The sequence below is a fragment of the Sarcophilus harrisii genome, chromosome 2 (assembly GCF_902635505.1).
Source record: "Sarcophilus harrisii chromosome 2, mSarHar1.11, whole genome shotgun sequence".
Taxonomy (NCBI): Eukaryota; Metazoa; Chordata; class Mammalia; order Dasyuromorphia; family Dasyuridae; genus Sarcophilus; species Sarcophilus harrisii.
Genome location: NC_045427.1, coordinates 587,320,132 through 587,335,809, shown reverse-complemented (window position 1 = coordinate 587,335,809; position 15,678 = coordinate 587,320,132). Strand labels below are relative to the sequence as shown.

The 15,678-nt window shown below is 34.6% G+C and overlaps 1 protein-coding gene across 2 annotated transcripts in view; it reads left to right on the top strand.

The window, feature by feature from the left end:
* MYOF (myoferlin) overlaps positions 1-15,678 on the top strand; it is a 155,842-nt gene that overhangs the window by 26,928 nt on the left and 113,236 nt on the right. For both annotated transcript variants that reach the window (XM_031956078.1, XM_031956077.1), the window contains exons 2-3: positions 2,776-2,831; positions 8,549-8,640. In XM_031956078.1, the coding sequence (XP_031811938.1) occupies positions 2,776-2,831; positions 8,549-8,640 (148 nt within the window). The remainder of the gene's footprint in view (positions 1-2,775; positions 2,832-8,548; positions 8,641-15,678) is intronic.

Genomic DNA, 15,678 nt, shown 5'->3' with positions numbered 1-15,678 from the left:
AGGAAGCCTGTTCTAGCCCCTAAGAATCATCTGGGAGCCAGCCAGAAAAGTACCAGGAGAAGCAACAGGAAATCTTATTTCCCCAGCTTCCAACAGGGTAGAAGGCAAATATCCCCACCTATTCAAACAGTCATCTCTAACTTTGTCTGACTCATGCTTCTCCCTTTTGCCCCATAACAATTTGATTATGAAGTTCACTAAATTGTAGTGATCTTTATTTATTAGATTTAATTAAATTATGAACTACTCCCATCAAATTATAAACACCTTCATGCAAGTGTTTATTCTTTAAGAATACTTAATTGATGCTTGTTGAATAATTAATTTATAATGATTTCAACTGGGTTGATTATTCCCCAAAGATTTACCTCAGGCTAGGTTAGTTCATTGGCATTCCCACTCTTCTAGGAAAGCCAGGAAAAGGACAAAGCAAGAAATACAATTCTTCTAGGGACTCAGATCCAATTATGGTCCTTGTCCTATCATAATTCTAACAATCATCTCTGGAGTCATTTAATGGAGAATTAAAGGAGGATTAGAATTTCATCTTTATCTTGGGCCTGAAGCAACTTGATTTGCTGTCAAACAAATTAACTTGGTGGTTAACATGCTCTGAACATGTTCCTCCCCTCCCAGTTTCAGTAAATAGGTATTGAACTTGTTCCTCTTTGCTCAATATGCTCCCTCTTTGTACATCTATTCTATTACTTTGGTCTTTGCCTTGTTGCTTCCCTCTTCCCAATCCAACATCTGAATCCTTGACTTAGGTCTTGTGGTTTTGAATCTCACTTCTGACATTTGTTACCAGTGTTATTTTGGAAAAGTTGGTTCTTTCATTTGTAAAAATGAGGTGGGAAAGAAAAGCACATTAAGTTTGGAAGAGAGTAGACAGCTTTTAGAAATGCCATTGTATATGATATACACTCCATGTAAATGTGTCCAGTTCTTTACTGGAATTTGAGAATGCTTCCAGCTAATGGGATGTCATTTAACCCAGTCAGACAAATGTTAAAACAAACATTCTTTTCCTCTGACATAGTTTTATTCGCTTATCTCAAGAGTTAACCTTTTTCTGTAATCAGATATGCAGGTTTAGAGGTTTGGATTTTGAGTTTTGAGGTTTGGTAAGGGAGGGGAATAGTCAATATGAACATGCCAGGCTAAGTTCTAGGAAAACCCCTACCTGAAAAAAAAAGAACAAGCCAGTGACTGGGAAAAATAAACTCGGAAAATAAACACTATACATTTATCCATAAATTAATGATTTGGGAATCATATTAATTTTAGAAAGGGAGGCTAGTTTAGAATGTTCTGTCTCAAAGCAAGTGGAAAAGTTAATACTTAGCAAAGTAAGGGTAATGAGTCATAGGTTTGCTATGTTAAGCCCTTGGAAGAATGTAAATGGGTAGACAGAGAGATATGAGTAAGCTTAAAGTTTATCTTTGTATTAGAAAAATACATGGAAATGGAACATTTAGACAACACTAGAACAAAGAAAATTCAAGTCAAAATTCAAACACGAATAGTTTAGTAATCTCTAAAAGATGAAAATGGCAGTTTCATCACAGAGTTAAAGAATGAAGAAAAGAATGCATGTAGGAATTTTGCAGTTTCAAGAAAAGGCTGAATGATCATTTGTTGCGAATGGTATAAAAAGGATTCTTATTGGATTCAGATAGAAGGTCTTTTCCAACTCAGGAATTCCATAACTCCATTAAGATGTGTATAAAGGACTCACAATATCTAAATGAGTCACTTTGTAGCCACCAGCTTCTGATTGCTTTGCAGTTTATGGCTACATTTGAATTGAAGTGAAGTGGGAATATTTCCTATTGGAAGTTCAAAAAATTAGATTCTCACTCAAGTTTTTTACTAACTAGCTGTATGAGATTACACAAGTTGAAATCCCTCTTAGAACTTCTGTTTCTCCAGCTATAAAAAGAGAGGGTTGAATTAGATGATTTTTCCAGGTTCACTGAACTATGATTCTGTACAAAATTATTTAATATGTACTACCAGATAGAATAGGAAAAAAAATTTAAGCAAGGTTGTTTTCACTTGAAGATTCATGAATATGCCACAACTTTATAGTCATCTATCATTGGAAAGAGGAAACTTGTTTCTTTGATGAAATTGTTGTTGTCCCTCATTTTTTTCCCTGAGGCAATTGGGGTTAAGTGACTTGACCAGGGTCACACACAGCTAAGTGTTAAGTGTCTGAGGCCAGATTTGAACTTAGCTCCTCCTGACTTCAGAGCTGGTGCTCTATTCCACTGAGCCAGCTACCTGCCCCTTTTTCCTCATTTTTGAAAATCATGAGGGTGATGACTTCCATGTGAGTTGGATGAAGTAGATTGTGATAGAATGGAATCCAAAAGGCTACCTCCCTCTAGTTTAAGTCCATGTGTGTCAATGCAAACATATACTGGAAATGTGGAAAATCTATGTGTTTGTATGTGTCTCTCCATCAATCAGTCACTGAACATTTATGAAGTGCCTGCTTTGTTTGAGGCACTGTGTTAAGCACTGGGGATATAATGAAAAGCATATGATAGTTCTTACTCCTGGGAAATCCTGCCTCCTTTAACAGCATACAGACAACAAGGATGACATGTTTAAGCTCAATTAATCAATCAGTAAGCTTCTTCAATAATGACTGATTAATGCATTTCATTAATTGATGATTGATTAGTAAACTTATTTATTTTAATGATTACTTAATACATTTCTTGGTTGATTGAGTTTTTATTGATATATTTCATTTTTAATTTGCAGATGAAAAGAAGAAAACAAAGAAAATTGATAATGAACTCAACCCTATATGGAATGAGGTGACTTTTTAAGTTTAAGCTTTGTTTAAATATTTTCATCACCTAATCCTTCCTCTTGTGGGTCAGAAACTGACCTTGGAATTAGAGAATCTACCATCCTCTCTATGCTCCCTTTTAGGAGTCAAGCAAGTCCCTAAGGGTTTGATCTTGAGTTTCTTAGAAACTAGTGCCCTATGGAAGCTTCTGTTATATCCAAGTACATGCTTTTTTTTTGTTCAAAACATAGGGAGCATTCTGTCTTAGGGGAGAATCAGGGCAGTGCACTTTGCTTTGCCCTCTCCCCTACAGGGGAAGGTTTTGTGGGTCTATTCTCTTTAGAGTTCCTTGTGGTAACAATAATAATTTATAGAGTGCTTTAAGATTTACAAAGTGTTCTCTTCTTATCCTCACCAAAACTCTTGGAGATGGATGCTATTATTATCCTAATATTTATATTTGGAAACCAAGGCTGATAGCTGTAAAAATGACTTTACCAGGGTCTAATTGCTAGTGCCTACGATCTTGTTTGAAGTCAATTCTTGTTGATAGTGTTCTACCCAATGCACTGCCTAGCTGCCTACTTAGATGGAAAAGGAAAATGAGGCACATTGATGTGGGCATGGATAACCTAATGGGAGCTAATATTAGCTTTGCAAAAGATATAATCAATTCATTGATTAGTGTCTTCGTTAACATTTCTGTTGCCAACTCTACTTAAACTCATTTAAATGAAAAATCAGAATCTGTATTCACTGAACTATAAATATTTGTCAAAAATTGGCAAGCTTGTAAGAAAGCAACCTTTTTTCATCCCTTGGTCTGCATGGGGAGATGAGGGATTTGACCCTCAGAAATTGGCACTCAGGGATCACTTACTCCACACTGTAATTGTCATCCTTTACCTTACCAAGTAATTCTTCACCAACCCCATACCACAGTGGGATTTATTTCTAAACTTCTATTGTTAGTACCCCATCTTAGCCACCCCTTAGATATCCCTTTCTCCAGCCTTATCCTTAAATTCCCATGGGGCTTTCATCCAGACACCGTGGAGGACAGGCCACCCCTCACATAGAGAGCTCTATGTGACTGTATTCATAGTTAATTTGTCTTTTGTGCCACCATGACCATGTCCCTCTGCCCCAACTAAATTTGTCCTAGGTTCAATAATTTTTACTTACAGCTTTATTGACCACTTGATGTACTTTTAAAGATGTGAGGCATTTGATAAAACTTGTAATGACAGGATTTTAGAAGATTCCTCCTCTATAAAATAGCTGAATAACTGAATAATATTTCCTAAGGAAAACCTGGAGAAGTGATCAGAACTGGCACTCAGAAGTTAGAATTATTAGAAATAAAATCCGTGACAAAAATAATCTTATTAAGTAGTAACTACCTAAAACAATCAGCAAGCATTATCTGTAATGGGGATAAGCTAGAAACCTTCCCAATAAGATTAGGCATGAACAAGAATACCTATTATCACCATTATTATTCAACATTATGCTAGAAACGTTAGTTATGGCAATAAAAGAAGAAAAAAATGGAAGGAATTAGAATTGTTATTAAGTAAAAAACTATCACTTTGCAGATAATATGATGGTATATATATATATATATATATATATATATATATATATATATATATATATATATATATATATGTATATATTGAGGATCCCAGAGAATCAACTAAAAACTTCTTGAAATTAACAACAAAAATAATCTAACTATCCAAGAGAATGAATCATTAACTCTTCAGATTACCTGAAACCTAAAGGTGTCCTATATACAAGAAGCAAGAATTTGATATGAAACCCATAAAGAAACATACGATTTGAAACTAGAAGAAAGAAGGAATTAAATTGATGAGAGATGGAACATGAATAAAGGACTCTAGAGAAAGCTAGTGTCTGCCTTTGGTTGGGGCCAGCTAATTATAGGCAAAGAAGTCTCATTTCAATAAGACAGAATAGCCTTCAAGCAAAATTAATAGGTGAGAGAAACTGAAGGAGGTAGGGTGGGGAGCAATATTTAAAATATTATGATGCCATAGACTCCAAAGAATGGGGCAAAGGTTGTGTCCATAAGATCACTGCAGGATGATTTAAAATGCAATGAATCTTTTCTGTTCTTGGCAGGGAGCCATGGACTAGGACATAATCTAAGAGGCTAGAAAAACTGCTGAGTAGAACTGCACCACCATCTCAGACTAAAAAAGAACATCTGAGCATTCCATTCTTAGAAATAAAATATAGAAGCATGTTTTAAGGGACTCCCTGGATCCCCTCAGAACTTGACAAATAAAGCAAACTAATAGCTATTATTATAATCAAAAGGAAGAGATTGTCGAGATAATAAAGTGTTATCCTGTATAACAGAATTGTACAGAAAACTTTAATTCATGAACTTATGTGTTCCACCTCCCCAATTACCTTTACTTGGTTTAAACATAATGTCCCCTTGTGATTCTCTCCTCAAATTCATAAGTGACTCTTTCAATTTAATTTATGCTTATTATGTGCAGAACTCAATGATTGGACCCTGAGGGAGAAATAAACAATGGATAAGAAATGGTGGTATAGATGACAGAAAATAGCAAATGATCTGAAAGTAATTGCTATTTGCTCAAGGCTTAACATGATTCCTGAAACATGATAGACCTTAAATAAATGTTCATTGATTATTTGATATTGGAATGAATTATAAGATTATTTTGTAGCTAATTTATAGTTTTAATTGTTTTGCTTAGTTAACAATGAAGTTAATTTTTTTTCCTTTAGCATACATTGACTAAGCAGGAAAGAGAAGGGGAGGCAGCCCAGGAACATGCTTGACAATAGGTAAAACTAGTTTGTGATGAAAAATAGCCTATAGATGATCTCCAAAATTAGCAATGTGCAATAATTTGACAAATGCTTTTATTTGGCAATATTTATTGTATATGAGGCTAGATGATGAAGAAATATCTGTATATTGCATTTTGAATGAATTATTTGGTGTATTTAGTAATTTTGGAGAAGTAGAATGATATTGTAATTGGCCTTGGATTCAAGAAGACCTGGATTCAGATCTCTGGTGTACACTGGCAGTGTGACTCTATACAAGTCATTTAATTGCTCTCTCAGTGCTCCAAAAAACTCTCTAAGAATTCTTAGTTGGGAGTCACTGATCTATATCTATGAAGGGAGTTTCCATACCTAGAAGTTAAAATAAAAGTCTAGATCTCTCCTTCTACTCTTCATCTCCTAAGCTCTTAAGAAGTGGTTTGGTGTAGCAGAAAGAACATTGAATTTGCCATCTATGGATCTGGGTTTGAATTCTGATTCTGTTATTTTATGCCTATGGGTCTTAAGGCAAATTTCTTTACTCTCAGATCAGAGTAGACTGTAATTCCACCTCAGCTGTAAAACCAAGAAGTTGGACTAGATGACTCAGAAGATCCTTTCCAGCTCTGAATGGTTGACTAATTCATTACAGAATTGGGGTTTTGTTTACTAATTAGATCTTTACTTGTACCAAATTGATTTTTAAAAAAGAAGTGATATAGTAGAATGGAAAAACCTCTGGATATGTATTCAGAAGACTTCAATTTGAACCAAAGCTCTATGATACCCTTCCACCTTTCTGAACCTCAGTTTCTCTGTCTATAAAATGAGGTTTTTGAATAAGATGATCTTTAAGGTCACTTGTAACTGTAAATCTGTGAAAAAATGGAAAGAATATTCATTGAGAAAGCAATTATGAATGACTTTGTGATTTTAAATTAATTTACATATGTTTTTAAACCTCCCTTCCACAGATTTATATCAGGCTTAGAAAAATCTGAAAATCTCTGCATATTTTCCTAAGAAGGAAAACCAGGAGCAGCTAGATGGCACAGTGGATAGAGACTGGCCCTGGAATCAGGAGGACCTAAGTTCAAATTTACTGTCAGATACTTAACACTAGCTCTGCAAGTCACTTATCTTCAATTACCTTGTGGGAAAAAAAAGGAAGGAAAAAGTTTCCAAAAAAAATTTCAGTAATAACAATTGACAATTTTAAAGCCCACAGCTTAATGCTGTTAATTAGATGCCTAAGTTCATTGTTCTGGGTTAGAACAACTTAACATTAGTAATACTATTTGCCATTTTGAAAATTTGTTGACACTGATTTTGATTTTTAATAGCTTTATATAAATGGTTGTCCAAATCTGCTCAATGCTCACCTGGTCATTTTCAGACTGATCTTGTAATGAACAGTTTCTGTGTATATACACACCTGCTCACTCTGTGTCATGTAGGTATTGTGGGAGTATATTGCATTTAGTTCCCAAAACAAATGTATCTTTAATTAACACATCTATGAAGTGAACCTCTAATTGAAGTGTTATAATTGAGACTTTACAGACAGAAAATAAAAAGAAAGAAAGTGAAATTCTTTCTTCCAACATTCTGATTTGTGGTTATATTCCAAAATGGGCTATGGGAGCTATTTCCCATTATCAGGAAAAAGTTAATCCCGCATGAATTTGAAAGGTTCTACCAAGCTTTTCTAGCAGGTGGCCAATGCTAAACTTCATGCCTGTGATCTGAAGACCAGAGATTCAGAGGTTCATTACCAGATTGGTTTGGGGTCAATGAATTTGTCATTCACAGCCACTCTTAAAGTCTACTGAATAAATCTTGGTGGAGTTACAGTCTACATTCAATAGAGTCATTCCCAAGTGATGAAATCACCAATTCTAGAAGTATAGATACGAGAGAGAAATTAACAGTGAACCATTTAAAAGAGAGACAAAAAAAAAGGAATATTGCTTGGCAATATGTGAGAATCCCACAAATGCTTTGGAATATTATTATTTTGGATCAAATATTTCATTTACTGATATGCTTTTTGTACATCAAGGTGTATCCCTTCCAACATTCCTGACCCTTACTTACTCATACTCACTCCTAGATATGCCAGAAGTTGGGGAACTCTATTTCACTGTTATGGCTCCTTAGTTTATTAACCATCTTGTATGCCAAGAGACAGAAATAAAGTACTCTTATCTTCCCTTTCACTGTTTAAGTCAGTTAAAATTTTATTTTCATGACTGAGAAGTTTTCAGATTTAAAAGATATTGTCATAATTACTTTTTTGAATCATTATACGGGAAAATATGAAATCATAAAATCTTAGAGTTGAAAAATATTAGAGGTCATCTAATTTTTTTACAGCATGGATTTTCTCTAGAGAAACTTCAACAACTGGTTATACACTGAATATTGTAAGAATTCCCAATGATAGGATACTTACTATCTCAAGGAAATGTCCAATCCACTTTCGAATAGCTCTAAGATTATTTGGAAGTTTTCCCTTATGCAGAATTAAAAACTCTCCTCTCCCTCCATTTTTACATTAGTTAGTTATAGTTCTAATTCTTAGAGGCACATGTAATTACCACAAATCTTTAAATAGCCCAAGATCCTATTTATTTCCCCAAGTTTTCTTGTTTGAATATCCTGCAATTTGAGTCTATAATAGTGAATTACTTGGATCATTAATTTGCCTATATTCAAAGTACGCTCAAGGAAAAAAAAAACCATATTTAGGATTTAATCACTTCTGTTTCATGCTTTGGTAAGAATTTTAAGTATTCACAAGAGTATCACTAATAAAAATAATTATATGACTTATTATACTGTGTCAGTTAATCTTCCTTATTCCTTAAAATAATCTAACTTAAAAAAAACCATTTCTGTGCACAGATATTTGAATTTGACTTGAAGGGTATACCATTGGACTTTTCATCTTCTCTTGGCATCACTGTGAAAGATTTCGAGACAATTGGACAAAATAAGTAAGTTTCTTTTCTGCTATTTTACTTGTGTTATCATATTTTTATAAAAGATTATGTTGTTTTTATAAAAGATCATGTATGAAAGATCATGTTATAAAAAATTATGCTATGTATATTATGCATAGCATAACAGCAGAGAAAATTTTCAATTTTGGAAAAATTTCAATTTGATATGTATTTATGTAAATATTGATTTAACATATATATTAACATATTTAACATGTATTGGATTACCTGACATCTGGGGAGGGGTTGGGGAGAAGGAAGGGATATTTTGGAACAAAAGATTTTGCAAGGGTCAATGTTGAAAAATTACCCACGCATATATTTGTTCATTTTTTATTAAAGCTTTTAATTTTTTAAAACAGTGGACAATTCTTCAGCATTAGCCCCTGCAAAACCCTGTGTTCTAATTTTCCCCCCTCTTCCATGCCCTCCCCTAGATGGCAAGTAGTACAATATATGTTTGGTAGAAAAATATGTTAAATCTAATATATGTATACGTATTTATACAATTATCATGTCACACAAGAAAAAAAAGAGAGAAGCAAAATAAAATGTAAGCAAACAACAACAAAAAGATGAAAATGCTGTTATCAACCACATTCAGTTCCCACAGGCCTCTCTCTGGGTGTAGCTGATTCTCTTCATCACTGAACAATTGGAACTGCTCTGAATGATCTTATTGTTGAAGAGAGTCATATCTATCAGAATTGATCATCATATAATCTTGTTACTATGTATAATGATCTCCTGGTTCTCATTTCACTCATCATCAGTTCATATAAATCTCTCCAAGCCTCTCTGTAATCCTCCTGTTGGTCATTTCTTATAGAACAATGATATTCCATAACATTCATATACTACAATGCATTCAGCCATTCTCCAATTGATGGATATCCACTCAGTTTCCAGTTTCTGGCCACTACAAAGAGGGCTGCCAGAAACATTCTTGCACATGTGGGTCTCTTTCCCTTCTTTAAGATCTCTTTGGGGTATAAGCCCAGTAGTAACACTGCTGGATCAAAGGGTATGCACAGTTTGATAACTTTTTGAGCATAGTTCCAAATTGCTCTCCAGAATAGTTGGATCCGTTCACAGTTCCACCAAAAATGTATCAGGGTCCCAGTTTTCCCACATCCCCTCCAACATTCATCATTATCTTTTCCTGTCATCTTAGCCAATCTGAGAGGTGTGTAGTGGTACCTTAGAATTGTCTTAATTTGCTTTTTTCTGGTCAACAGTGATTTAGAGCATATGTTTGTAAATAAAAAGCTTTAATAAGAAAAGAAAAAAGTTATAGTGAAGTTTAATCTATGAAAGCTATTCTTCCCTACCCAAGGCCTACATTTTAATCAAAATGAATTACTTTTTGATCTCCAAATTCATCCTATACCTTTTGTTGTTAAGCTTTGGTTTATATTATTCTATTTTCTCGGAATGTTGTCCCTTTCTTTCCATCTACCTAAAACTATTTTTAGAACTCAGCTCAGATTTCACCTAAAGTCTTTAACATTTCTACCTAATCTAAATTGTTATCATTCATGTGTCAATCACATATTCTTTATGATATCTTTTCATATTGTTGTCTTCTTGAGCTACTCATTATATCTTTATTAACTTTTTAAGCATTTATCTCATCTTCCCAATATGATACTAAGCTTCTTGAAAGTAGTTAGTATGCCTGATACTTCCTGGTAACCTTCCATAACAATATCTTGCCATAATAAATGTTCAATAAGTCTTGGTTGCTATGATTTTGATTTGATGGGAGCAGGAGTGATGTGGGCCTAGAGAAAAGCAATAAATTATACAGATATGGAATGAGCAAGGAGATGTATATTAGGAGTAGGAATAGAGATCATAGATATTCTATGGGGAAATGATTATCAGGTGGAAATCTGATGCCAGTTCAGGAGCCTGAGAAAGAATCAGTCATCTTGACCACTATTTAAGATTAAGCCTCTTAGGCAGCTTGCAGAAAGCATAGAACGAACACCATGTGATAGAACATAATAAGATTTCACTGGTATAGGGAATTCCTTGGTGAAGAAATTCCCTTTACTAACATGGGATGTAATTTTCTTTGCACTTACAGGCTTAAAGAGTTGCTTAGATTGTTAAGAAGTCAAGTAACTTGGCTAGTGTCACGCAGTCAGTATGTGTCAGAGGTGAGACTTGAAGAATTCTTCCAGGTTTGGAATCTACTATATCATACTATCTGAATAATGAAAAATGGATCAGCTGTCTTAGGTTGTTTCTATAAAATACCAAAGTAACTGATCAATTCAGCTAAAGAAATTGTTGGGTAGGTAGGAATAGACTTCCCTTTCTTTTCATTTGCATTTTGCATGGATGAACTAATTTTCTCCCATAAACCCAATTTTCATCTCTGGGCACATGATTCAGCCATAATTTTTTCCATATTTCCATTGATGTACTAGATATTCCATTAACATCTCAAATTCATCATGTCAAAAAAGGGGTTCATCATGCTTTCTCCTAATCCTACTTCTCCTTCAAACTTCTGATTTCTGTCATATATACCAATTATCAGTTCACTTAAGTTCATAGCTTCAGAATTATACTATGCTCTTCATTCTCTCACTATTTCCCCAATGTCAAGTTGGATTCAAGTCCTTTCAATTTTGTTTCTACAGTATCTCTCATGTCAGTCTATTTCTTTCCACTCAAGATACAACCTCAGTTCAGACCATTGTTCTCTTACCTAGACTCATATAGTAATCTCTTAATTGGTTTCCCTGTTTCTAGTCTCTTGACCATAACATGACATTTTCCACTTGTTGCCAATTTAATCTTCCAAAGAGATAGATCTGAACATATCATTCCTTTACTTCAAAGCCATCAGAAGTACCCTGTTGCTTCCAAGAAAAAATACATGCTCTTTTTCTTGATATTTAGGGTCCTCCAGAGACTTGGTCCAAGTTACTTTCTGTTTTTTTTTCTATTTTATTTTATTTTAAATTGTGAATTTTCTCACTTCCTTTACCCCTTCCTTACTCAATGAAAAAGCAAAAAATAAATAGGCCGTTATACACACACACACACACACACACACACACACACATATATAGTCAAGCAAAAAAAAAAAATCCTGCTTTAGCCATGAATAAAAAATCTGCACTCAGAATCCATCACCTGTCCATCTGGAGTTGGATAGTACATTTCATCATGAATTCTCTTTCTAGCTTTATTTTGAATTGCTCCGTGTCACAGTCTGCATCCTATCCAAACTGTACTTATAGCTGTTCCCCAAAGATGACATTCCATTTCAGATGCATGCTGGCAAATGTTTAACAGATGGAAAGTTTAATTTGCATTAGTAACATTTCCTCCCTTATTTTCTTAAGTCTAGGCAGTGAACAAAACAAAAAAAATCAAGCCCTGGTTTGTAGCATCTGCCCATTTCTGAAGTGCAAATTCTCACACCAAAAATTTAACAAATGATTAGGGACCCTGTTGCACTCCTTACTTTCATGAATTCAAATAAACTGTCTTCCCTACCTAGAATATATTACTTCTTCCTTGCATTCTTTCAGAGTCCTTATATTTATTCAATGCTTAGAGCTTTGGTGTCATGTCCTCCATAAATCCTTTCCTGATCTTCTCTCCCCTATCACACCCCACCTCTGTTATTAGTATTTCTTATTTCCTCCAAGTATTACTGAAATGCACATGTGTTGTATAGACTCTATGCATCTCAGGACTGTTTTGTTTTGTTATTTGTATCCTAAGCACCTAGCACAGTTCCTGGAAAACAGCAAGGTTTCAGTAAATATCTGTTCGATTAATTCATTAATAAACAGTATGTTGGCAGCCAAAGAATGAATTTTTCAGTCATAGCAACACATGACCATGGCCTTTTAAGGCCCAGAAAAATTGTGATCTGCATGAATGAAGGAAATACCATCACTGATGGACATGATGAGTATTATAAGGGAAGGGAGTAGAGGGGCCATTGTATAGGTCAGGAGCTTGAAATAGGTTTCACCCACATGGACTTTCTAACAGAAAAAAAAATCTACTTATTGAGATTTCTGATTTCAAAATTATTGATTTTATTATTCTACATATACAACAGAGCAATGAATAAACAAAAAAACCATTCAACACCTCTTATGATAAGAATATAAATGCGATGTTAGGTAGTGGGAATAGCACTGGCCTTGAAGTTACCTAAATTTAAATAGAGTGAATAAACAGGGCCACTATTTCCTGATCCCTCTTGCTTTTCCTTCTCAAGAAGCTTGCTTATTCCTATATTTCATATTTTTACTTTTGGTTCTGTGACATTTATTTGTATAATTTTTTTCTAATTTAAACATTTTCATTTAAAGTTTTGAATTTCAAATTTTATCTCTCCCCTTTTTTCCTCCCCTCTGCTCTCCCTGAGACAGTAAGCAATTCATGTGCACATGTGAAATTATGTAAAAAATTCCATATTAGTCATTTTGTACAGGAAGACTTAAAAGAAAAGAAAGAAAGAAAATGAAAAATAGCATGCTTCACTTCTTTTCAAACAATATCAGTTCTTTCTCTGGAAGCAAAAAGCATTCTCTATCATTAATCTTTTGGGATTATCTTGAATCATTGTATTGCTAAGAATTGATGTCTTTTGTATTTCTTTGTTGTATAAAATTGCTATTACTGTGTATAACTTTTTCCTGGTTCTGTTCACTTCTCTATGTATCAGTTCATGTAAATCTTTCCAGGATCTTCTGAAACCATCTTCATCATTTCTTATAGCACAACAATATTCCATTAAAATCATATACCATATGTTTCTGATAAAGATCTCATTTCTAAAATATATAAAGAACTGTGTCAAATTTATAAGAATACGAGTCATTCCCCAATGGTCAAATGGTATGAACAATTTTCAGATGATGAAATTAAAGTCATCTATAGTCATATAGATTCTCTAAATCACTATTGATTAGAGAAATGAAAATTAAAACAACTCTGAAATACCATCTTCTACCTCTTAGATTGGTTAAAATGACAGGAAAAGATAATGATAAATGTTGAGGGAATGTGGGAAAACTGGGATACTAATGTATTGTTCGTAGAGTTGTGAAATAATTTAAACATTCTGGAGAGCAATTTGGAATAATGCCCAAAGGGCTATAAAATTGTGTATGCCCTTTGCCCCAACAGTGCCATTACTGGGTTCTGTATCCCAAGGAAATCATAAAGAAGGGAAGAGGACCAACATGTGCAAAAAATGTTTGTAGCAGCTCTTTTTGTGGTAGGAAAGAATGGGAAAATAAGTAGATGCCCATCAATTGGGGAATGGCTGAATAAATTGTGGCATTTGAAGATAATGGAATATTATTACTCTATGAAAAATTGTAAACAAACTGATTTTAGCAAGGCCTGGAAAGATTTACACGAACTGATGCTGAGTGGAACAAGCTAAAGCAGGAATACATTGTACACAATAACAGCAAAAATGTGAGATGAACAATTATGAAAGACTTGGTTCTACTCAGTGGTTCAGTAATTCAAAGTAATTCCCATAAACAGAAAATGTCATCTGTATCCAGAAAAAGAACTATGGAGACTGAATGTAAAAACACATATGCTATGTTCACTTCTTTTTTCTGGGTTTTTTTTTTTTTTTTTTTTGTCTCATGGTTTTTCCCCTTTCCTTTGATTTTCTCTCCCAACATGATTTATAAAGCAATTTATTAAAAATAAATTAATTTAACTTTAAAAACCTATACCATAGTTTGTTTAGCCATCTCTCAAGTGATGGGAATCCCTTGGATTTCCAATTCTTGGCTATATATTTTTGGAAATCTTATCTTCAGACCTCCACTATACATAACTTCAGGGAGACAGATACTGTTTTATTCATTATCTTTGCATCTATTGCTTTGCTTATAGTAGGTAGTCAATAAATATTTAATTTAATTGAGTGGATTTGACAAACCAATTAAAAGTAAGGTGTAGAAAACTTGTGGGTACCATGCTTAATCCTCCCAAAGAACATTTGCATTTCAGGAGAGAGAAGGGAAGGGAATAACATGGTGTCTCGTAAGTGCCCAGGACTCCTCCTTTTCCTCCTCATATCTCATTTGATCCTCACAATATCCCTGGGATGTAAGTATTGTTATCCTCGTTTTATAGTTGTGGAAAGTGAGGCAAACAGGTTAAGTGACTTGCCTAGTGTTACACAGTTCGCAGGTAGCTGAGACTGGATTTGAATTCATGTCTTGACTCCAGGCCCAGTGTTCTGTGCACCACCAGCTGCCTCCAAGACGCCTTCAGTACTTTAAGGTCAAAAAGCATCTACCTGACTTAGAAAATTCAGACTATGGAGCATGACTTGGGCAGAGCCTCAACTAGGACTGGGAAATCTGGGACTTTGTCCCAAGGTGTCAAAATTTAGGCATCAACATGTGTACTTTTTTCAGTGGGCAGAAGCTCCAGAAGGCTCCCTGGGGAAAAAGAATAGTATAGTTGCCAAGAACTACAACTTTGGAAGAATCCTGCCCTGCATCCATCTATGTCACTTTGAGCACATCTCTGACCTCTTCAGGCCTCAAACTTATCATCTGTTAAAGGAAGGGACTTGAACTTGTTGGTACAGTGGAAAGAGCATTAGCTCTGGTTCAGAGTCCATAACCGACCTGCCTGTATGACTTTGACCAAATAATTCTACCCCTCCTCTTCCTTTCCCCCCTGCCTCAGTTTCCAGAGGAAGTTGACTAAATGGCTTCAGGAGTAGTCTTCAGCTCTAGATCTATGATTCCATGTCCACTAATTGCCCCTCCTGTACTAAATCTACAATCTTAGAAGGTCTGGAAGCATCCCAAAGTCACCTACAACCTGGATGTTCCAAGGACTTCAGAGTTTCTCTGTGGAGTCTTGTTTCCTGAGATTCAAAATTTCTTAACTGAATTGGATTTTAAAAACTGACTCAAAGAGAGAGCCTAGGGCCTCAGTGCCTGAAAGCACAGAGATGCTGGGAAAGACCTTGGGCAGAGCAGGGCATTGTTAAGTTATTCAGAA